This window comes from Neofelis nebulosa, chromosome 1 (genome assembly GCF_028018385.1).
Source record: "Neofelis nebulosa isolate mNeoNeb1 chromosome 1, mNeoNeb1.pri, whole genome shotgun sequence".
Taxonomy (NCBI): domain Eukaryota; kingdom Metazoa; phylum Chordata; class Mammalia; order Carnivora; family Felidae; genus Neofelis; species Neofelis nebulosa.
Genome location: NC_080782.1, coordinates 154,149,902 through 154,175,507, shown reverse-complemented (window position 1 = coordinate 154,175,507; position 25,606 = coordinate 154,149,902). Strand labels below are relative to the sequence as shown.

The following is a 25,606-nucleotide window of genomic DNA, read 5'->3' as shown; positions in this document are numbered from 1 at the left end:
GATTTTAAGATATTAATATATTCAGGTTGACTTAATGGGACAAATAAAGTATTTCTTGACCATGCTAACATAATTTGACTTTTCAACCAGGACTAACTGATAGTTTTTATAATATATATCTTGAAAAAATTCTACTGTATCAACATTGTGCTACAGGGACCATTAATGCTGTGGCATAAAATCTATAAACAGGGACGCATGGGTGGCTCAGTCGGTTGAGTATCCAACTTCGGCTCAGGTCATGATCTTGCAGTCCGTGAGTTCAAGGCCCACCTAGGGCTCTGTGCTGACAGCTCAGAGCCTGAAGCCTGCATCGAATTCTGTCTCCCTCTCCCTCTGTCCCTCCGCCACTCACACTCTGTCTCTCTCTGTCTCTCAAAATTGAATAAACTTAAAAATTGTTTAAATTAAATCTATCAACATATTTCAATAGAATTTTATCATCCAAAACCTCCATAACTTTTAACCTAGATCTATACATATGAATACAATTGCCTTCACATGGCATTCAGCTTATTTTTCATTGTGATGTAGGGGATACCAAGTTTATATTTTTACAAATGGAACTTAAAGAAACTGTTATACATTGATGGAAAGAGAGAGGGAGAGAGAGAGAGAGAGAGATTCACACGTAAAAGAAAGTTTTTATTATGAGTACTAATAATTTATCTAGTCTATTTTCTATTTATCATGCAGATACTTTGGCCTTAGTGCACATGTATACTGAAATACACTCATTGAAATACTTTGTTTCTCTAAAAACAAGATTTCTCTAGTTTTTTCTTAATTTTAACAAGACACCTAACATAACTATAGTATTGTACATTTAAAAATTTGGTAATTGGCTATATCTCACACAAAGTCTGCCTTCTCAATAGCCAAACTATGGAAACAAATATCATGCAAATTGAAGGATAAATTTATTTCTGAATTGAAATTATTTGCTTGACTGTTCCTAACCACTATAGAAACATTGGTGAGTGCAAGGATTCAAAAAATAAACAAATTAGGAAAGTTAACATAATATTAATGAACAAAATATCTCCATATTGATGTTGAATTTTACTCATTTTGTTTGTTTGTTTGTTTGTTTTTCTGGAGAAGTCATATACTAATCTTTTGCCCAAACCTAGTTGATGACATATAATGAGGGTCACAGAGTTAAAATTGTAGCCAATCCTTTATATTCAGAAGGCAACTGGTATGGACCAGGACTTCCATACTAAAGGACACTTTTCCCCACCCACTGGCCTCTGATTGTGGCTGTTATGTTCACCAGCCTTTACTGGTGGATTGGCTAGGAAGGATATTAGTTCCTCAGCATTGAAACAAAACCATGTTCTTCCAATAGCCACATTTTATATATCGTCCTGGACTGTAGTTTTTTGAAACAACCTACCTAGGTACAAAAATCCACCTTCCCACTTAACGTGTTGCAACTGTGAATAAGCAATTTACTCAGTTTCTTCATTTGTGAAGTGGATTGTTAGAGTATTTACTTTAGAGATTTATTTTGTAAATTAAGTGAGCTAATCCATGGAAAATGTTTATAAAGATGCCAACTATGTTATTGCTCGCCCTTAACTTTCTTTATTATTAGGAGTCCATGATCATCAGGAAATAAATTAATACACAAATAACCATTATTGCTCATCCTCCATATTCTGGGCTTTGTTGTTTATTACAGACCAGAGACAATGAGATATGGATGGAACAAACCAAACAGCAGTGACAGAGTTCATTTTTCTTGGGTTTTCTAGTGTTCTCTATCTGCGGCTCACGTTGTTTGTGATATTTCTCACTGTGTATCTGCCCTCCCTCATGGGAAACACTCTTATTATTTTCATTGTTCTCACGGATGTTGCACTCCAAACACCCATGTACATTTTTTTAGGAAATCTGTCATTCCTGGAGATCTGGTACACCACAGCCATGGTGCCTAAGTTGCTGGCCACCTGCCTCGCACAGGTTGTTACCATCTCTGTTTTTGGTTGTATAACCCAGTACTACTTCTTTTTCTCCATGGGAGCTACAGAGTGCATCCTGCTCGCAGTGATGGCCTATGACCGGTACCTGGCCATCTGCAGCCCTTTAAGGTATTCACTTCTCATGAGTCTTCGGGTGTGCCTGCAGTTTTCAGCTGGATCATGGATTGGGGGCTTCATTGCCCCTCTGCTACCTACTATACTCATCTCCCATCTAAGCTTCTGTGGCCCCCAGAAGATCAACCATTTCTTTTGTGACTCAGACCCCATTTTTAAACTGTCTTGCTCTGATACATTTTTGGTGGAGGCCTTGGGGTATACATGTAGCTCTGTTGTGATTTTAAGTTCTTTCCTTCTCACTATGTCCTCATATGGGCACATTGTGGTCACAATAATCAGGCTGTCTTCTCGGGAGGCTCGGAAGAAAACTTTCTCCACCTGTGCCTCCCACCTCACTGTAGTATCTATCTATTATGGCACCATTATTTTTGCTTATGTTCGCCCTCCAGCCAAGTACAACTTCACTATTGGTAAAGTGATCTCAGTGTTCTACTGTGTGGTCACTCCATTGGTAAATCCTCTCATATACACCCTGAGAAACAAAGATGTGAAGAAAGCTTTCAGAAAACTTCTATCACAAAAGAGACTGCTCTTGGCCTGACATATGAACGATTTGAGAGATGCTCTAAAATAATCAATTTAGAATGTCAATTTAGAATGGGTTCCCAAACCACATTTACAAATGGTAAGTACTGAAAAGTATATTGCAAAATTGCCATCACCTAATATGAACATGTCTGTGTTCTTTACATTTTGCTTTGAATTCTACTGCAGTAGATGGTCTGTAATTGCTATGTTTAAGAATGTTGGCATTGAGCCATTGTGATAAAGAGATAAATCACACAAGCTCCCTGCCCACACATCATGAACAATAGGAAAGTAGTCTTAGTCCCATATTTCAGTTGAGTATTTTTATAATTTATACTTTATCAATAACTATGGGACAAAGACTGTTTCTGTTGAATCGAGCAGTGTTACTCTGTCTGGTAGTTGTGCTCTTATAAACATATCACTTTGTATGTGAATATAACTTAGTAAATAAACATATAATATACACATATGATAAGCCAGCACTATTTTTTTTTTCTTATTTTTGGGACAGAGAGAGACAGAGCATGAACGGGGGAGGGGCAGAGAGAGAGGGAGACACAGAATCGGAAACAGGCTCCAGGCTCCGAGCCATCAGCCCAGAGCCTGACGCGGGGCTCGAACTCACGGACCGCGAGACCGTGACCTGGCTGAAGTCGGACGCTTAACCGACTGCGCCACCCAGGAGCCCCATGCCAGCACTATTTTTAAAGTTGATTTTTAAATTATGCATATAAACATAAATAGAAAATTTCACTAAAAATAGGAAAATATTATATAATTCAGATTTTTCTAGATAATTGAATTTCAAAATTTTAGCAGATGTTAACAAGGATAAGAAGTGGAAGGAAAAAGAAAGAAAAAACTTAGAACTGGACAGTACCATAATAGGATATCTAACATAGTAAAACACGTATCAATTATCTTGCATTTTTATAAAATATTCAAGCAGACAATCAGATCAGAATAAATTAAACCAATTAAGAAGGAGAGAAGAAAAAGTAGAAAATAGGAGCACAAACCAGGTTTTCCTTTCTTATGTTTGCCTTCTTATGTTATGAAGAAACTTTATATTTTAAATACAGTTTAGTGACAAAAGGGATGACAAAGTGCTAGAGGAAATACGTTTTTCTAAACTTTTTAAGATAAGTGTTTTCCACCCAATCACTTCCTCAACTCTTTCCATTCAAAGTGATATCAGTGCAGTAAAAGCATCTGAATAGTCAGGGAGCTTGTTAGAAATGAATATCAAACCCCAGACCTCTTCAATGAAAGGACACAGTTCAGTAGGATCCCTAGTTGACTGAAAGGGAGATTAAATCACTAGACACACTACTTTAGGAAACCAAGGCTTTAAATAATGTATTTTTAATCGCATGAGTATATAAAAAACCAAGAGTTTCTTACACATGCCAATGCTTAAAATTGTTGTTAACTTTGGTGTGTCATTTTCTAGTATTATGAACAGTGTAATATTTTTTTTCCTGAATTCCTAATTAGGTTTTATTTTTAAAACAGAACACATCCATGGGAAAATGTTGTCAAAATTCCCTATACATATACATAAAAAACTTGTGCCATACATCAACATTTTTTCTAACCCTTCGTTTTTCCTTCAAAATATCAAAAGCTATGTAAAACTCTCACAATAACAAGGAAACATTCTGTATCAACACACTGTTGTTTTGAATGCCATCTTACTGCAGGAGAGGAAAACTTCTATGTTCCCAGGTTCTGTGGCAAAAACTAAGTATTAAATTGCCATGAGACAGATTAACATAAGAAAAGCATACACATTTTATTTTAATTTCCATGTGCACATGGGGGTCTGTAAAAGGTGAATGAACCTGAAGAAGCATTTGGCCCAAGAGCTTATATATATTTTTAAACAAAGAATGATTAATTGTGGTTATGTGGCAGACAAATAGGCTTGAGCAGTAATTATGGGAAAGTGCCTAAGGAAATATATGGGAGAAACTAAAGCAATTCAAGTATTATTTTAATAGGTTTGTTTTATAGGTACATTTTGGGATCAACTCTCAGTCCACAGTGATGAGAATGTTCTCTTCCTGGGACAGGGTACACACCTTTCATTAGGGAATGTTATGACCTGCTTTTAGATAAAAAGAGGGAAATCAGGGAGCCCTCCCTGCATATTCTGTTTCCCAAAATAGCCAATATGTTAAAGTGGCATATTTTGGGTGACATGTTCTTAACCACCCACAACTGAAAATAGAATTCTTTATACTTGTTAATATGGTAATATTTCCAAATCTAATTTTTTGGCCAGAAAAAATCTATATCTTCCCTTTATTTATTATGCTAGTCATCCCAAAGCTCTAACCGGATTTTTCATTTTTTTAAGATTTATTCGTATTTGAGAGACAGAGGGTGAGTGAGGGAGGGAGCAGAGAGAGACAGGGAGACATAGAATCCGAAGCAGGCTCCAGGCTCTGAGCTGTCAACACAGAGCCCCACGTGGGGCTCAAACTCACAAACTGTGAGATCATGACCTGAGCTGCAGCCAGATGCTTAACCCCCTGAGCTACCCAGGCACCCAAGTATCTGGATTTCTTTTAATGCTAGGGCCAACCTGGGAACAAATGTGTTCTTAAGACATTCATGACTCAATTTAAACACATACAAAAGAAGTTTTCCTGTTCCATTCATTCATTTTCATCCCATTGTTATATTTTTGTAACTTCTTTGGTCTTACTTTCAAAAACTGCAGTCAAGGTGGTTCATTGGAAAGCTATCCATTACAAGCTGGTTCATTGTAACCCTAGTACATGTTTAAGCAAGATGCATTAAAGCAAATTATCATGGAATCTCAAAATCTATCCTGCTGATGATCTTCATAAAGCAGTGTAATAGCATAAGACAAAATGCAAATGTGAGTTTAAAAAAATGAGGAAAACTAGTTTAAAAATTAAAAAAAAATGAGGAAACATCAAAATAAAAGTCAAATAATATTTAATTTTACTTTGATTATAGGACTACAAGAGTGTTTTATGAAACTTCACAAAAGGTACTGGAGATGAGAAATATGTTAATAAGAGAACATTTACTTGTTGTTTTCTAAGTTGAGACAATATATTCATACATAAAGTTTTGTGAACAGAGTTGGCAATAAATGTGTATGTAAACATTACTTTTATAAGTATTTAAGAAACTTCCTGAAATAGGAATTTGTAAACATCTTATTGGTCTTATAGCTTTCTCTGCGGTGTAAATGTGTTAGAATAAATGTTACCTTTTATATTTTTAACGCCAACTTTTTACTTATGTATTTCTCTGAAATACTAGTTATGGGATTTCATGTAAAATATCTACTTGTCTCATTGATGATTTCATAGTGAAATCAAAGGCTTTTGTAGGCTTGTGCTGTGAAACCTCACACGTAGAAAACTGAAGTCAGCTTTATTCCACCCTCCTCAAGAAAAAGAAAACTATATCGTTAGAGGCTCCTCAGTATTTAGGTTGGAAAGTATGGCACCAACGCCATCACTATTCTCCTATGCTATCATGATTTATAGCCAATCCATCACAAATTCTTATTTTTACTACCAAATTATTTCAAAATGCATGAACATATTTCCAAGTCCTTAGACATTTCCAGAGTCTGAACTACAATGCACTCATACTTGAATATCTTTCTCTCAGGACATACATAGTTCAGTGAGAACTACATGCACAACCAGAGGTGACATTTTACAGAACACGTTTTCTCCCTGCTGAAAATAGATCAATACCTTTGTCATGCTTTAAAAATATAAACTGAATAAGTCATCCTGACTGAGAAGCCCTGTATGGCCCATCACTAATTGCCTTGCTCTTTCTTTTTTCAAAGGTAAAGCCTCACTAGATTGTCTTATCACTATGTCCTAACCATGTTTGTTCTCCCACATGCCACGGCTCACATTGCTTCCTCCACTGGACCCCTCCCCCCAGCAGCAATCACAGTGTGCTCCTCTTCCTTCAGGATGTTTTTGTGGGCATCACTTCCTAAAGGCAGTCTTTGAACTCACTGAAAAACTCAACCCTTTCTATAGCACCATTTTCCACTCAACAGGTATCTTTCACTCAAACATCGCTCACTTAAAGTTTCACATAGTTCATATGTTTATGTATTCATAGTACCTAATTCATGTTATTTTATTTCACTTCAAATAATAAATTATGTCATGGTTATCAAAAATCAAAGCTATTATAAGAAGACGTACATTTAGAAATCACAACACTTCACTTTTCTTGTCTACCCTATTTTCTTTTGCCTACATAGGGAAACAATTTAGAGTGCTTTCTTGTATTCAGATCCAGTGTTTATTTGACATTCTCCTAGATTTTCTTTGTAAAAAGCTAAAGACACAGGTGTATGAAATAAATAGGAACTTACAATACTTACTACACAAAAACCTAGTATACTATACACATCATACTGTAGCTTAATTGTTTTCACTTTGTGATTAAATATATTGAATAATGATTAATGCTGTGGTAAGGAACACTTTTAATTTGTTACTTTATATTCATGGGATACCATATATTTTTAAAATCTCCCTAGTACTAGATCCTAATTACTGCCCTCATACATTGTGACATATTGCCCTAATCTGCAATTAGATGAGTGTCCCCTTAAAGGTAACAATCTGCCCAGGAAATTCTAGCAATCCTGGGGTTATTTCTGGAACCCAAGAATTTTATCCATATTTTTAGAATTAAAAGCGTGTCCAGCCTACTCAACTGCCCTTTACCTTGTGTTCGAGAGTGAAATTTGCAAATGGACAAGCTCCACTCCATAATAACATCTTATAGTATGTTCTCTCACTTTAGGATAACAGATAATAGCAAAGCATATGAACTATAAATTAAAAAGATATATTCTTTAATATGTTCAAAAAAAAAAAACAAAAAAAAAACAAAAACCTCTACCCCTGATAGGAACTACTACCAACGTTAACCAATGAAGGTAAAGAAAATTAGTTCAACTAAATTAAAATAAATACTCCAGAAAGAACATGGGGCATCTGAAAAACTAGCATACTTTTAAAAATAACCATTATATATCAAATAAAATTTCAAGAACAAATTAAAGCATAATAAGAGTCTCTCTGATATAAAGATTACAACAATTAGGATAAAATGAATCACAGTGTAATTTGCTTATTAAATACTGTGAATTGTCGGTATTACCTTTTATTTATCTTCTTTTTCCTTGAAGTATAATTAACATATGGTGTATAATATTTCATGTATACACGATAATGATTCAACAATTCTATATATTACAGTGCTCATCACAATAAGTGTACTATTAACCCTTTTTTACTATTTTTCCTTTCCACTTACGCACTTGCCTTCTAGTAATAACCAACAGTTTTTTCTCTGCATTTAAAGGTCTATTTTTTTTTCTTTGTTTTTCTGGGTTCTTAAATTCCACATATGAGTGAAATGGTATGGTATTTGTCTTTCTCTGACATTTCATTTAGCATAATACCCTCTAAATCCATTCATGTTGTTAAAAAATGCCAAAGTCTTGGGTGACTGGGTGGCTCAGTCAGTTATGCATCTGACTTTGGGTCAGGTCATGATCTCATGGTTTGTGAGTTAGAACCACATGTCAGGCTCTTTGCCAACAGCCCAGAGACTGGAGTCGGCTTCGGATTCTGTGTCTCCGTGCCCCTCAACTTCTCACATTCTGTCTCTCTTTTTCTCTCTCAGAAATAAACATATTAAAAAAAAAATAAATGCCAAACTCTCCTTCTTATGGTTAAGTAATATTCCACCATATTAATACATATATACATACATGTATGAGGAAGTTCATATATTTATATATGAATGCATATATATATATATATATATGCATCTGACTTCAGCTCTATTGTCTGTTCTATTGATGTATATATCTGATTTTGTGCCATAAATGGTATTTTCTCTATCCATTCATCTGTGGATGAATACTTGGGTTGCTTCCATATATTGGTTATTGAAAACAAAGTTGCATTAAACATAGAGGCCATATATCTTTTGCAGTTAGTGTTTTAATTTATTTGGTAAATACCAAGTAGTGGAATTAGTGGATCATATGGTAATTCCACTTTAATATTTTTTTGAACCTGCATACTGTTTTTTCCACGGTGGCTGCACCAGTTTGCATTCCCACCAACAATTCATGAAGGTTATTTTTCTCCACATCCTCTCCAAAACTTGGCTATTTCTAGTGCTTTTGATTATAGCCATCCTGACAGATACAAAGTGATATCTTGTGGTTTTGATTTGCATTTCTCTGATGAGTGATTTTGAGCATCTTTTCATGCATCACTTGGCCACCTGTGTATCTTTTTTTTTTTTGGAAAAATGTCTACTCAGGTCTTCTGCCCATTTTTTAATTGAATTTTTGTTTTTTATTTTATTTCTCCTTTTTTTGGTACTGTGTGTTTATTATGTATTTTGAATATTGACTGATTATTTTATATATCATTTACAAATGTCTTGTTCAAAACAGGTTGCCTTTATTTTTTTTTAATTTTATTTTTTTCTTTTTTTAAAATTTACATCCAAATTAGAATATAGTGAAACAATGATTTCAGGAGTAGCTTCCTTAGTGCCCCTTTCCCATTTAGCCCATCCCCCCTCCCACAACCCCTCCCATTACCCTCAGTTTGTTCTCCATATTTATGAGTCTCTTCTGTTTTGTCCCCCTCCCTGTTTTTATATTATTTTTGATTCCCTTCTTTTATGTTCATCTGTTTTATCTCTTAAAGTCCTCATATGAGTGAAGTAATGAGTTTTGTCTTTCTCTGACTGACAAATTTCACTTAGCCTCATACCCTCCAGTTCCATCCATGTAGTTGCAAATGGTAAGATTTCATTCTTTTTTATGCCAAGTAATACTCCACTGTGTGTGTGCGTGTGTGTGTATATATGAAATATATATATTCATATAAAATATATATAAATATTTATGTAAAATTTAAATTTAAATTATAAATATTTATATAAAATTTAAATATTATATATACACATATATATGTATGTGTGTATATATATATATATACATATATATATGTATATATATATGTATATATATATATATATATAACATTTTCTTTATCCATTCATCCATTAATGGGCTGCCTTTAAAAAAAGGTTGGCTTAAACCATAAGAGACTGTTAAAAACTGAGAACAAACTGAGGGTTGATGGGGGGTGGAAGGGAGGGCAGGGTGGGTGATGGGTATTGAGGAGGGCACCTTTTGGGATGAGCACTGGGTGTTGTATGGAAACCAATTTGACAGTAAATTTCATATATTAAAAAAAAAGATAGATAGCTAAATAAATAAATAAAATGAAAAAAAAAAGGTTGGCTTTTTGTTTAGTTGATTGTTTCCTTCATTGTGCAAAAGATTATTAATTTTGGTGATGTTGTCACAGTAGTTTAATTTTGCTTTTGTTTCCCTTGCCTGAAAACACATATATAGAAAAATGTTTCAACAGACAAAGTCAAAAAATTACTGCCTAACTTTTCTTCTAGGAGTCTGATGGTTTCAGGTATCACATTTATGTCTTTAATTCATTTGGAGTTTATTTTGGTATATGGTGTAAAAAGTGGTCCACTTTCATTCTTCTGCATAAAGGTGCCCAATTTTCACAATAGTATTTGTTGGAGACTCTCTTTTCCCCATTGTACACTCTTGCATCCTGTGTCATTGACTATAAAGCCCGAGTTATATTTCTGGGTTTTCTATTCTGTTCTATTCATCTATGTGTATGTTTTTGTGCCGGTGCAATACTGTTTTGATTAATAAACCTTTATAGTATATCTTGTAATCTGGAACTGTTATGATCCAGTTTTATTCTTCTTTATCAAGATTGCTTTGGCTATTTGAGGTCTTTGTGGTTGCACACATATTTGAGGATTATTTGTTCTAGTTCTGTGAACGATGTTGTTGGTATTTTGAAAAGGATTACAATAAATCTTTAGATTGCTTTGGGTAGTATGGACATTTTAACAATTGTGGTTCTTACAATACATGGTGGTTCTTCCAGTACCTGGGAATAATATATCTTTGCATTTGTTGGGTGTTATCTTCAATTTCTTTTATCAGTCTACTTTTCAGAGGGTAGGTGTTTTACTTCCTTAGCAAAGTTTATTCCTAGGGACTTTACTCTTTTGGTGCAATTGTAAGTGGGATTGTTTTCTTAATTTCTTTTTCCTCTACCTTATTATTGGCATATAAAATTGCAACTGAATTAATTTATCAATTCTAGTAGATTTTGGTGGAGTCTGGAGGGTGTCCTATACATTGTATTATGTCATCTGAAAATAGTGAAAATTTTACATTTGTCTTATTAATTTGGATGCCTTTTATTTCTTCTCTAGTCTGATCCTGTGGCTAGGACTTTCAGTACCACGTTCATTAACAGGGGTGAAAGTAGATATCTTTGTATTGCTCATGGCATTAGAGAAAAAACTTTTCAGTTTTTCACCATTGAGTATGATGTTTGCTTTGGCTTTTTCATATTTGGCCTTTATTAATTGATACATGTTTCGTATAAACTTACTGCATTGCAAGTTTTTTTTTTTATCACAAACTGATGTTGTTCATAGTCTCATGTTTTTTCTGCATCTATTAAGGTAATAGGGTTCTAATCCTTTCAGTTGTTAATGAATGTATCATATTGATTGGTTTACAAATGTTGAACTATCCTTGTACCCTTGGAAAAAATACCACCTGATTGTAGTAACTTTTTTTTTTTAATATATAGTTAGATTGGTTCACTAATGATTTGGTGAGTGTATTTGAACCTATATTGGCCATTGGCTTTTTATTTGTTTGTTTGTTTTGATTTTTCCCTTTTTTTTTTTCAGTGTCTTTGTCTGCTTTTGGTGTCAGGGTAATGTTGACCATATAGAATGCATTTAGAAGGTTTCCTTCTCCTTTATTTTTTTGGAAAAGTTTGAGAAATGTATGAGAGATTACACTAGTGACTCCAATGTTAGCCTTCTGACTTGTCAGACCATCCACTAGGTGGTCCTCCTGAGGCTATGTGCTCTGGGGCCCTTGGACATGAATTCCTTATAAATGTCCACCAATCTAGAATGGAGAGAGGCTTGTTTTAGTCCTCCATAAATATGTTAAATATAACATCATCACTCTTCTTCCTTATGCACAAGTGATTCTATTAAATCAAATTAAATATTACATGTTAATTAGGTGTATATAAGATCTTTGAAATGCATGTGAAGACTCTTTTTTTCAATATATGAAGTTTATTGTCAAATTGGTTTCCATACAACACCCAGTGCTCATCCCAAAAGGTGCCCTCCTCAATACCCATCACCCACCCACCCCCCACTCCCACCCCTCATCAACCCTCAGTTTGTTCTCAGTTTTTAAAAGTCTCTTCTGCTTTGGCCCTCTCCCACTCTAACCTTTTTTTTCTCCTTCCCCTCCCCAATGGGTTTCTGTTAAGTTTCTCAGGATCCACATAAGAGTGAAAACATATGGTATCTGTCTTTCTCTGTATGGCTTATTTCACTTAGAATAACACTCTCCAGTTCCAACCATGTTGCTACAAAGGGCCATATTTCATTCTTTCTCATTGCCACACAGTATTCCATTGTGTATATAAACCACAATTTCTTTATCCATTCATCAGTTGATGGACATTTAGGCTCTTTTGATAATTTGGCTATTGTTGAGAGTGCTGCTATAAATATTGGGGTACAAGTGCCCCTATACATCAGTACTCCTGTATCCCTTGGGTAAATTCCTAGCAGTTCTATTGCTGGGTCATAGGGTACGTCTATTTTTAATTTTTTCAGGAACCTCCACCCTGTTTTCCAAAATGGCTGCACCAATTTACGTTCCCACCAACAGTGCAAGAGGGTTCCCGTTTCACCACATCCTCTCCAGCCTCTATAGTCTCCTGATTTGTTCATTTTAGCCACTCTGACTAGCGTGAGGTGATATATGAGTGTGGTTTTGATTTGTCTTTCCCTAATGAGGAGCGATATTGAGCATCTTTTCATGTGCTTGTTGGCCATCCAGATGGCTTCTTTAGAGAGGTGTCTATTCATGTTTTCTGCCCATTTCTTCACTGGGTTATTTGTTTTTCGGGTGTGGAGTTTGGTGAGCTCTTTATAGATTTTGGATACTAGCCCTTTGTATGATATGTCATTTGCAAATATCTTTTCCCATTCCTTTGGTTGCCTTTTAGTTTGGTTGGTTGTTTCCTTTGCTGAGCAGAAGCTTTTTATCTTCATAAGGTCCCAGTAATTCACTTTTGCTTTTAATTCCCTTGCCTTTGGGGATGTGTCAAGTAAGACATTGCTGCGGCTGAGGTCAGAGAGGTCTTTTCCTGCTTTCTCCTCTAGGGTTTTGATGGTTTCCTGTCTCACATTCAGGTCCTTTATCCATTTTGAGTTTATTTTTGTGAATGGTGTGAGAAAGTGGTCTAGTTTGAATCTTCTGCATGTTGCTGCCCAGTTCTCCCAGCACCATTTGTTAAAGAGAGTGTCTTTTTTCCATTGGATAATCTTTCCTGCTTTGTCAAAGATTAGTTGGCCATACGTTTGTGGGTCTAGTTCTGGGGTTTCTATTCTATTCCATTGGTCTATGTGTCTGTTTTTGTGCCAATACCATGCTGTCTTGATGATGACAGCTTTGTACTAGAGGCTAAAGTCTGGGATTGTGATGCCTCCTGCTTTGGTCTTCTTCTTCAAAATGACTTTGGCTATTCAGGGCCTTTTGTGGTTCCATATGAATTTTAGGATGGCTTGTTCTAGTTTCAAGAAGAATGCTGGTGCAATTTTGATTGGGATTGCATTGAATGTATAGATAGCTTTGGGTAGTATTGACATTTTGACAATATTTATTCTTCCAATCCGTGAGCATGGAATGTTTTCCATTTCTTTATATCTTCTTCAATTTCCTTCATAAGCTTTCTATAGTTTTCAGCATACAGATCTTTTACATCTCTGCTTAGATTTACTCCTAGGTATTTCATGCTTCTTGGTGCAATTGTGAATGGGATCAGTTTCTTTATTTGTCTTTCTGTTGCTTCATTGTTAGTGTATAAGAATGCCACTGATTTCTGTACATTGATTTTGTATCCTGCAACTTTGCTGAATTCATGTATCAGTTCTAGCAGACTTTTGGTGGAGTCTATCGGATTTTCCACGTACAATATCATGTCATCTGCAAAAAGTGAAAGCTTAACTTTAACTTTGCCAATTTTGATGCCTTTGATTTCCTTTTGTTGTCTGATTGCTGATGCTAGAACTTCCAACACTATGTTAAACAATAGCGGTGAGAGTGGACATCCCTGTTGTGTTCCTGATCTCAGGGAAAAAGCTCTCAGTTTTTCCCCATTGAAGATGATGTTAGCTGTAGGCTTTTCATAAATGGCTTTTATGATCTTTAAGTATGTTCCTTCTATCCCACCTTTCTCAAGGGTTTTTATTAAGAAAGGGTGCTGAATTTTGTCAAAGGCCTTTTCTGCATCGATTGACAAGATCATATGGTTCTTCTCTTTTCTTTTATTAATGTGATGTATCACGTTGATTGATTTGTGAATGTTGAACCAGCCCTGCATCCCAGGAATGAATCCCACTTGATCATGGTGAATAATTCTTTTTATATGCTGTTGCATTCGATTTGCTAGTATCTTATTGAGAATTTTTGCATCCATATTCATCAGGGATATTGGCCTGTAGCTCTCTTTTTTTACTGGGTCTCTGTCTGGTTTAGGAATCCAAGTAATACTGGCTTCATAGAATGAGTCTGTAAGTTTTCCTTCCGTTTCTATTTTTTGGAATAGCTTGAGAAGGATAGGTATTATCTCTGCTTTATACATCTGGTAGAACTCCCCTGGGAATTCATCTGGCCCTGGACTCTTATTTGTTGGGAGATTTTTGATGACTGATTCAATTTCTTCGCTGGTTATGGGTCTGTTCAAGCTTTCTATTTCCTCCTGATTGAGTTTTGGAAGCGTGTGGGTGTTTAGGAATTTTCCATTTCTTCCAGGTTGTCCAGTTTGTTGGCATATAATTTTTCATAGTATTCCCTGATAATTGCTTGTGTCTCTGAGGGATTGGTTGTAATAATTCCATTTTCATTCATGAATTTATCTATTTAGGTCATCTCCCATTTCTTTTTGAGAAGCCTGGCTAGAGGGTTATCAATTTTGTTTATTTTTTCAAAAAACCAACTCTTGGTTTCATTGATATGCTCTACAGTTTTTTCAGATTCTATATTGTTTATTTCTGCTCTGATCTTTCTTATTTCTCTTCTTCTCCTGGGTTTAGGTTGCCTTTGCTGTTCTGCATCTATTTCCTTTAGGTGTGCTGTTAAATTTTGTATTTGGGATTTTTCTTGTTTCTTGAGATAGGCCTGGACTGCGATGTATTTTCCTCTCAGGACTGCCTTCGCTGTGTCGCAAAGCTTTTGGATTGTTGTATTTTCATTTCGTTTGTTTCCATATATTTCTTAATTTCTTCTCTAATTTCCTGGTTGACCCACTCATTCGTTAGTCGGGTGTTCTTTAACCTCCATGCTCTTGGAGGTTTTCCAGACTTTTTCCTGTGGTTGATTTCAAGCTTCATAGCATTGTGGTCTGAAAGTATGCACGATATGATTTCAATTCTTGTATACTTATGAAGGGCTGTTTTGTGACCCAGTATGTGATCTATCTTGGAGAATGTTCCATGTGCACTCGAGAAGAAAGTATATTCTGTGGCTTTGGGATGCAGAGTTCTAAATATATCTGTCAAGTCCATCTGATCCAATGTATCATTCAGGGCCCTTGTTTCTTTATTGACCGTGTGTCCAGATGATCTATCAATTTCTGTAAGTGGAGTGTTAAAGTCCCCCGCAATTACCACATTCTTATCAATAAGGTTGCTTATGTTTGTGAGTAATTGTTTTATATATCTGGGGGCTCCTGTAATTGGCACATAGATATTTATAATTGTTCACTCTTCCTGATGGATAGACCCTGTAATTATTCTATAATGCCCTTCTTCATCTCTTGTTACAGCCTTTAATTTAAAGTCTAGTTTGTCTGATATAAGTATGGCTACTCCAGCTTTCTTTTGACTTCCAGTGGCATGATAAATAGTTCTCCATCCCCTCACTTTCAATCTGAAGGTGTCCTCAGGTCTAAAATGAGTCTCTTGTAGACAGCAAATACATGGGTCTTGTTTTTTTATCCATTCTGATACCCTATGTCTTTTGGTTGGCGCATTTAGTCCATTTACATTCAGTGTTATTATAAAAAGATATGGGTTTAAAGTCATTGTGATGTCCGTAGGTTTCATGCTTGTAGCGATGTCTCTGGTACTTTGTCTCACAGGATTCCGCTTAGGATCTCCTGTAGGGCTGGTTTAGTGGTGATGAATTCCTTCATTTTTTGTTTGTGTGGGAAGACCTTTATCTCTCCTTCTATTCTAAATGACAGACTTGCTGGATAAAGGATTCTCGGCTGCATATTTTTTCTCTTCATCACATTGAAGATCTCCTGCCATTCCTTTCTGGCCTGCCAAGTTTCAGTAGAGAGATCAGTCATGAGTCTTATAGGTCTCCCTTTATATGTTAGAGCACGTTTATCTTTAGTTGCTTTCAGAATTTTCTCTTTATCCTTGTATTTTGCCACTTTCACTTTGATATGTCATGCAGAAGATCGATTTCAGTTACCTCTGAAGGGAGTTCTCTGTGCCTCTTGGATTTCAATGCCTTTTTCCTTCCCCAGATCAGGGAAGTTCTCAGCTATGATTTCTTCAAGTATTCCTTCAGCACCTTTCCCTCTCTTCCTCCTCTGGAATACCAATTATGCGTATATTATTTCTCTTTAGTGCATCACTTAGTTCTCTAATTTTCCCCTTATACTCCTGGATTCTTCTATCTCTCTTTTTCTCAGCTTCTTCTTTTTCCATAATTTTATCTTCTAGTTCACCTATTCTCTCCTCTGCTTCTTCAATCCGAGCTGTGGTTGTCTCCATTTTATTTTGCAGCTCATTGATAGCATTTTTTAGCTCCTCCTGGCCATTCCTTAGTCCCTGGATCTCTGTAGCAATAGATATTTGCTGTCCTTTATACTGTTTTCAAGCCCAGCGATTAATTTTATGACTATTATTCTAAATTCACTTTCTGTTATATTGTTTAAATTGTTTTTGATCAGTTCGTTAGCTGTTGTTATTTCCTGGACGTTTTTTTGAGGGGAATTCTTCCGTTTAGTCATTTTTTTTTTTTTTTTTGGGACAGAGAGAGACAGAGCATGAACGGGGGAGGGACAGAGAGAGAGGGAGACACAGAACCGGAAACAGGCTCCAGGCTCTGAGCCATCAGCCCAGAGCCTGACGCGGGGCTCTAACTCACGGACCGTGAGATCGTGACCTGGCTGAAGTCGGACGCTTAACCGACTGCGCCACCCAGGCGCCCCATCGTTTAGTCATTTTGAATAGTCCCTGGTGTGGTGCAGAACTGAGGGGCACTTCTCCTGTGTTGTCTTGAATAACTTGCATTGGTGGGCGGGGCAGAAGTCAGACACGATGTCTGCCCCCAGCCCACTGCTGGGGCCACAGTCAAACTGGTGTGTGCCTTCTCTTCCCCTCTCCTAGGGGCGAGATTCACTGTGGGGTGGCATGGCCCATCTGGGCTACTTGCACACTGTCAGACTTGTGGTGCTGGGGATCTGGCGTATTAGCTGGGGTGGACTGGCAAGGTACGCAGGGGCAGGAAGTGTAGGCTCAGCTCACTTTTCCTTCGGAGATCCGCTTCAGGAGGGGCCCTGCAGCACCAGGAGGGAGTCAGATCCGGTGGAGGGATGGATCCGCAGAAGCACCGCATTGGGTGTTTGCATGGTGCAAGCAAGTTTCCTTGCAGGAACTGGTTCCCTTTGGGATTTGGGCTGGGGGTGGGCGAGGGAGATGGAGCTGGTGAGTGCCTTTGTTCCCCGCCAAACTGAGCTCTGTTTTCCAGAGCTCAACAACTCTCCCTCCCGTTGTCCTCCAGCCCTCCTGTTCTCCGAGCAGAGCTGTTAGCTTATAACCTTCCAGATGTCAAGTCCTGCTTGCTGTCAGAACACCCTCCATCCAGCCCCTCGGCTTTTGCAAGCCAGACTCAGGGGCTCTGCTTGGCCAGCAGGCAGCCCCTCCATCCTGGCTCCCTCCCACCAGTCCGTGTAGTGCACACCCCCTCTCTGCCCTTCCTACCCTCTTCCGTGGGCTTCTCGTCTGTGCTTGGCTCTGGAGACTCCATTCTGCTGCTAGTCTTCTGGTGGTTTTCTGGGTTATTTAGGCAGGTGTAGGTGGAATCTAAGTGATCAGCAGGATGTGCGGTGAGCCCAGCATCCTCCTACGCCGCCATCTTCCTAAAAGCATGTCAAGACTTTCATATCACTACAATACCATTGTACATGTCCTCTTTTATAAAATTTTATACAAATATATAAAATTTTAAATTGAGGTCCATACTTTGCAGAGCATAACTATATAGCTGGATCGTTTCCTGCTCAACCTTTTCTGTTAGTAAGTGGACCTGAATAAAACTCTTTGTAAACTGTATGGAGTGCACTGCTTTGTTATTTAGCCTCAATGTCTTTTAGTTTGGGAGATACTTTACAGTCACTTCACCTTCCAACAATTGTCAAGCCAACCAGGAGGAAACCACAACTGGGTAAATGAGTCATGCTCGGAAGAAAGCCTTTGGTCTGTGGGAAATTCCAAGGTTGCTCTCCACCCTCATGTTTGGAGACTTGGCCAAGTGTTTTGAGTGTTTCAGATAAGTGTGTGGGTATGAGGGCATCCTGAAAAGTGCCCACACTCTTGTTAGATACCTTATACAAAACAGTGGGGAAGGGAAAATGGAGAAGAAAAAGTGAGCGAGTTATTGTAAGTGGTAGGTTGACCATTGCTCTGTATGTTATGAATGCCACAAAAAAGTATCACAAGTAAGGACAAAATTGGGATAAGCTAGGAAAATGTTGTCTTTAGAAAGAGATATAAAAGCTGCATGTTCCTCTAATACAGACATTACATACAAAATAATTCAATGGTAGGAGAAATGCTTAGAAAATATAGCATGTAAGGTGACAAAGATGTGGGCGCAGATTACCACTTACTAAAGTGAGAACTATTATATCTCAAGAGAATTAGGACCTTATTACGTGGGATCCTTCAGAAAATGATTCTGATGGAGGAGGAAAAATTAACAGGGTGACCTTTGATTGAAATGAAGAACAAGTCCTCTCATGAGGCTGGGGATGACTGCAAGAAAATTCTCACTAGTCAGAAACTATGATGAAATATTGTGCCACTCAATTAGTCAGACTAATGAGCTGCTACTAGCAAAAGTGTCAAGAAGGGGTGGCATTCAGGGACTCCTGGGTGGCTCAGTCAGTAAGCATCCAACTCTGGATTTTGGCTCATGTCATGATCCCATGGTTCATGAGAGAGAGCCTCATGTCAGCCTCTGTGCTGACAGTGCAGAGCTTGTTTGGGATTCTCTCTCTCCCTTTCTTTGTGTCCCTCCCCCACACATTCTTGCTCTCTCTTTCTCAAAAATAAATATATAAACATTAAAATAAAAAAAAGAAAGGAATGTGCCTTCAGCTGTTTTAGGATGGAATGTTCTGAGCATATATTTTAAATCCATCTGTTCCAGTATGCCGTTCAAAGCCATTGTGTCCTTGTTGGCTTTCTGTGTAGATGATCTGTCCATTGATGTAAGTGGGTTTTTTTTGTCCAGTAATATTATTGTGTTATTATCAATTAGTTTCTTTATGTTTACTATTATTTTTGTTTCAAATGGATGCTCTCATCTTGAGTGCATAAGTATATACAATTGTTAGATATTTTTGTTGGAATGTCCCTTTTATAATTATATCGTTCCCTTTGTTGTCTCTTTTCACATTCTTTGTTTTAAAGTCTAGTTTCTCTGATTGTATCAAAATCAGACAAGTACAAGAGCACCTGGGTGGGTCAGTCAGTTAATTGACTCTTGGTTATGGCTCAGATCATGATCTTATAGCATTGTGAGTTCAAGCCCCACATCAGGGTCTGTGCTGGCAGCATGGAGCCTGCTTAGGATTCTCTCTCTGCTTCTCCTGCACTTGTGCTTTCTCTTTCTCTCAATATATAAACAAAATTAAGAAAATTTAAAAAAATAACTAGAAAAAACAGACAAGGACATTTCAAGAAAATAAAACTATAGGCCAATTTCCCTGATAAGTATAGATGCAAAAGAAAAAAAAAAAAGAAAAAAAAAAAGAATGTGCATTCTGCTGTTTTAGGATGGAATGTTCTGAGTGTTTGTTTTAAGTCCATCTGGTCCAGTGTGTCATTCGAAGCCATCGTGTACATTTTGATTTTCTGTTTAAATGATCTGTTCATTGATATCAGTTTGTTGTTAATGTCCCCTAGCATAATTGTATTGACTACATAAAACTAAAAAGATTTTGTATGGCAAGTAATCAATGAAATGAAAGAATGACCTACAAAATGGGAGAAAATATTTGCATATCATGTTATCTGATAAAATGTTAATATCCATAATATGTACAAAATTCATACAACTCAAAAGCAAAAAAAAATCCACTTGCAAAATGGACAGTGGAATTAATAGACACATTGCTAAATCAAATATTAACAACACTTTCAACAGTGAATTAAAATAATCATGTACCATGATCAAGGGGATTTATTCCAGGGATGCAGGGATGATTCAACATCATCAAACCAATCAGTGTGATACACCACAGTAACACAAGTATGTAAATAATATGATTATTTAAATAGATGCAGAAAAACATAATTGACAAAATTCGACATCCATTCATGATAAGAACTCAATATATTTGGTATAGAAAGAAGATTCCTGTAAGTAATAAAGGCTACATATTACAAGGCTTCAGCTAACATCATATTCACCACTCTCACCACTTTCATTCAACATGACCTGGCAATCTTACACAAATTAGTAAAGAAAAAGTAAAGGTATTTAAATCTGAAAGGAAACAAACTTTCACTATTTGCAAATAACATGACATTATTACAGAAAACTCTAAAGATTATACAAATATTAGTAGAACTAATAATTAAATTCAGTGTAACTGCAACACACAATATGCGAAGTTTTATTGTGTTTCTATACCATAACAATCACCTGTCAGAGAGGGAAATTAATAAAACAATTTCATAATTGCATCAACAAGAATAAAATATCTAGGAATAAATTTAACCAAGGACCTGAAAGACTTCCAGACTGAAACTATGACATTTATATAAGAAGTTAAATCAGGGGCGCCTGGGTGGCGCAGTCGGTTAAGCGTCCGACTTCAGCCAGGTCACGATCTCGCGGTCTGTGAGTTCGAGCCCCGCGTCAGGCTCTGGGCTGGTGGCTCGGAGCCTGGAGCCTGTTTCCGATTCTGTGTCTCCCTCTCTCTCTGCCCCTCCCCCGTTCATGCTCTGTCTCTCTCTGTCCCAAAAATAAATAAAAAACATTGAAAAAAAAAAAAAAAAAAAAAAAAAAGAAGTTAAATCAAACACGAATAAAAGTTATTCTGTATTCATGGATTGTAAGTATTATTATTGTTAAAATGTCCATGCTACCCAAAACAATCTATATTTTTAAGGCAATTATTTTGAATACTTCAATGTTTCCTTTCATAGCATATTTCTGGGATTTTTTTGGAGATGCTGGCCATTTTTATAACTTTGATATTGAGGGGAAAAGATTCTACTTTTATACAGCTGTCCTAAATGTCATCAGGAATGCAAATAAAATTTTACATGTACAAAATTATTTGGGCATTTATTCATAACAGCCATAAACTAGAAATAATCTCTTTATAAGAGTTGGTTAAAGACTATAGATATATCAATAGCCTTTGATATATGTATAGACTTCCATATTATATAGTAAAATATATATTTTTAAGAAATTGTATTGACTTACATATGACATGGAAATATCTGAGCACATGTTGGGGAAATGTAATAACAAACATAAAAGTAATTTGTTATTCAGGTGATGAATCCAATGTTCAGAATTTATGTTACTATGTTTAGAGGAATTAATAGTCTCCTTTCAAATCACATAAAATATATTTTAATTAAATTTATTAAATAATTTGTCAGTATAGAGTTGTAGGTTCAGTGTTATTGTTAACAATTTTCCCCTCAATATCAATGTTATAAAAATGACCAGCATCTCCAAATAAAATCCCAGAAATCCACCATCAAAGGAAACATACTAATTATTAATTTGGTGCAAATTAACTCACAAAATCATACTAGTTCTAGATTTGTGTTGTAATGTAGTCATTCATCTGTACTCAACAGAACTAATCACATTGTGTGTTAGGTTGGTTAAATCTTTGGTTTGTGTTTACTTGAACTTAGAGTCATCAAATTTTACTATGGATCACAGACAAGAATTACACACACAGAATTCTATTTCATTCAGCATTACAAAGCAAGGAAAATATTTAGTAAAAGGAAAGCATTCCAGCCAGGGGAAGCATCAAGGACAAGGTATATTTGCCATCTGAACCCTGGGAACACTACATTTGAGTGGGATAATTCAAACATGAGAAACACCAACGGTGAAAAACAATGGAGAACATTGTGTATATAAACCACAATTTCTTTATCCATTCATCAGTTGATGGACATTTAGGCTCTTTCCATAATTTGGCTATTGTTGAAAGAATGATATATGGCCCTTTGTAGCAATGTGGACGGAACTGGAGAGTATTATGCTAAGTGAAATAAGCCATACAAACAAAGACAGATACCATATGTTTTCACTCTTATGTGGATCCTGAGAAACTTAACAGAAACCCATGGGGGAGGGGAAGGGAAAAGAAAAAGAGAGGTTAGTGTAGGAGAGAACCAAAGCATAAGAGACTCTTAAAAAATGAGAACAAACTGAGGGCTGATAGGGGGTGGGAGGGAGGAGAGGGTGGGTGATGGGTATTGAAGAGGGCATTTTTTGGGATGAGCACTGGGTGTTGTATGGAAACCAATTTGACCATAAATTTCATATATTAAAAAAAAAAAAACAATGGAGAACACAGGGTTTGGCTTATCCTTATGTGACCCAAGGAGACATTAGTGTCGGTTCTACCCTTACTTAGCTCTAAGTCTCTAAGTCTAGAATGAACTGAAGGAAGGAGAGGGAGAAAGGCAGTACACAATGTCTCTACTATGACAAAATCAGAATGACAGGTGATAGGGGTGCAACTCTGATTGGTAATATTATAATTTGTAAGAAGTGCTCAGTTCCTAGATATACTTTTTGAAAAGTGAGAAAATTATTGTTGAGTTATTTAATATGGCTGAAAGAGAGAGCACACGAATCCAAATTACACCAAGTAACACCCAGAACTACTGGAAGAATACAGTGAACATAAAGCAGAAAAAATTGAGTTCAACATCAGGAAAGCTTAAAATTTTAAATTAAATAATTGTAAATTGAATATATAATGATCAAATGTGTTATATATTTCCAAATAAACATGAAAACTCAGTATTTTGCTTAAATATTCTCTCCACAAATCTGGTTTAAAAATGCTCAAGAAATAATACTTTTTAAGTTATTACATTAAAATGACAGAGAAGTGAAAGAATATATATATTCTATAATATAATATATTATATTATATTTATAAATATAATATATCATAATATTATATTATATTATTATATAAGTATAATATATCATAATATATTAATATTATACATTATATACATACATACATAACATAAATATATATATCCTAAATAGAAAGATAGATAAATAGATAGATATAGATTAAAATAAAGCATTGTTATACATGTTATACACACATACACATATAAATGTGTAACAAGCTTAAGCCATCTTCATCCACTGGAGGGAGGTTGAATAGGCAAGGGTAACACTTGGGCTCAGATTCAGTGGTCCTTATTTCTATACCAAGAATATCACAAAAAATGTAGAAGTATTATGTTTTTTGTAAGTAGTAGGGTTATCTGAGTGGGAAGAGAGGTAGATTATAAAGTAGTTTGAGAGGAATTCATAATTGAGTAGATGTAAGAAAAAATAAATTTATTTTTGAACAGAAAAAGAAAAGACCAAAAAAGGAAAAAAAGTGGAAATAAAGAAAAAAATAAAAATGATACAAATACAATAAATAACAGGAATGAAAAAAAATGATTGAGGAATGAGAAAAGAACAAAAGAAGAAAAGAAAAAAAAGAGATTTAAGAGATGTGTTCAATATCATTTCAATGTTGGGTAATTTTAAATTTATTTATAACAAAATAAAGCGTTCCTATTGAAATTCTGTTTTGAACCAGGTCTTTCAGATGAATGTTGTCATCATCATCTTTAGATATTCTTAATTCTTGAATGAACAGTAACCATAGCAATTTTACTACTCCTTTGATGGATTTCCTCTGATACCCACCAAAAAATATTTAACTAGCATAACCAAAAAGATACTCTAAGTTCAAATTTTAAGATTTATGCAAATAACTTGAGAAAACAAAAAATAATTTTTTCAATGCTCAACGAGTACAAACTTGCCATTTAGTAAGTAAACCTGGATACTTACGAATAATTTAAAAAATATAAAACCTCATTTTTACTTTAAATATGAACTATATTCCTAGAATAAAAGTAAAAGGTGCCATATTTTGTGACTACCCTGAAAAGATTATGTGATCATAATGCACTTATGAATACTATGATAAATACAAATCATTTAGAATGTTACCCTAATAAAATACTGTGATATACAATCAAAACAGGAAAGAACCATTTAATTAGAATTTTTCAACACCCTAGACCACTACATAAGAGAGTTAAATTTTACCCTGGTACCCTGTTAGGCAACAAATTACGGAGTTTTTTTGGACCTGCAAAGGGAAATGGAGGCATCTCTTTGGAAATAATTATTGTCAATAAAATTATTCGTTTTAATGAAATTTTACGTATTTAAATTTAAAAAGGTATCCTGAACAGTTTCCCAGATATCAGTTTGCCCAAGGCCATTTGCACATCCCAGTTTCTGAGGCTGTAGATGACAGGATTCATGATGGGGGGTAAGACAGTGTAAAGCACTGATATCAACACTTTCACTGAAGATGAAGATTTAAAATTTTTAGCTAAATATGTGATGCTTCCAGAAAGGATAAACAGTGTCACCACGGTGAGGTGGGGCAGGCAAGTGGAAAGACATTTCACTCTCCCATTTGCAGATGGGATTCTTAGAACGGTAGAAAAAATGTGAACATAGGATACAATCAATAAAATAAAACATATAAACCCAAAACAACAACTACCAATTATAAATGCATATTCTAGAGTTTTCTGTCCAGAACAAGCAAGTGTGAGCAGTGATGGGACATCACAAAAGAATTGGTGCACTATGTTGGAACCACAGAAAGGAACAGAAAATGTTCCTGCAGCATGAATGGATCCATAGACACACCCACTAAACCATGATGCTGTCACCATCTGCACACAGGCACCTCTATTCATGATGGTCTCATAGTGCAGAGGACAGCAGATGGCAGCATAGCGGTCATAGGACATCACTAGGAGAAGGGCGTACTCTGTGCCAGCAAGAAAAATAACAAGGAAAACTTGTGAGGCACATCCTATGAAAGAGATGGAATGGCTGTTGGTCAAAGAGTTCATGACAGATTTGGGGACAGTGACAGAAATGTAACAGATATCAACCAAAGACAAATTCTTTAGGAAAAAAAACATGGGGGATTGAAGATGCTGGTCAATGGTGGTGAGGGTGAAAATGAGGAGGTTCCCCATTAGTGCTGCTAGGTAAACCAGGAAGAGGAATGCAGCATAAAGTCTCTGTAGCACCTGATCATCAGGGATTCCCATGAGCAAGAATCTTGTTATGTTGGTCATGGTGGCTTATTTCTCAGCCACGCTAATTCTTATCTGCAGAAATAAAGATG

The 25,606-nt window shown here is 36.0% G+C and overlaps 2 protein-coding genes across 2 annotated transcripts; one reads left to right on the top strand and one right to left on the bottom strand.

Annotated features, from left to right (window-relative positions):
• Window positions 1–1,704: 1,704 nt before the first annotated feature.
• On the top strand, window positions 1,705–2,646 carry LOC131485298 (olfactory receptor 6F1-like). Its single transcript, XM_058684659.1, has one exon. The coding sequence runs from the start codon at window positions 1,705–1,707 to the stop codon at window positions 2,644–2,646; it is 942 nt and encodes a 313-aa protein (XP_058540642.1).
• A 21,980-nt stretch (window positions 2,647–24,626) lies between these two features.
• Window positions 24,627–25,556, bottom strand: LOC131485250 (olfactory receptor 14A16-like). The gene has a single exon (XM_058684547.1). The coding sequence runs from the start codon at window positions 25,554–25,556 to the stop codon at window positions 24,627–24,629; it is 930 nt and encodes a 309-aa protein (XP_058540530.1).
• Between the last annotated feature and the right edge of the window lie 50 nt (window positions 25,557–25,606).

Bases quoted from the DNA above. Each gene is read 5' to 3' on its own strand.
- LOC131485298 (XM_058684659.1), top strand. From the start codon at position 1,705: ATGGATGGAACAAACCAAACAGCAGTGACAGAGTTCATTTTTCTTGGG.
- LOC131485250 (XM_058684547.1), bottom strand. From the start codon at position 25,556: ATGACCAACATAACAAGATTCTTGCTCATGGGAATCCCTGATGATCAG.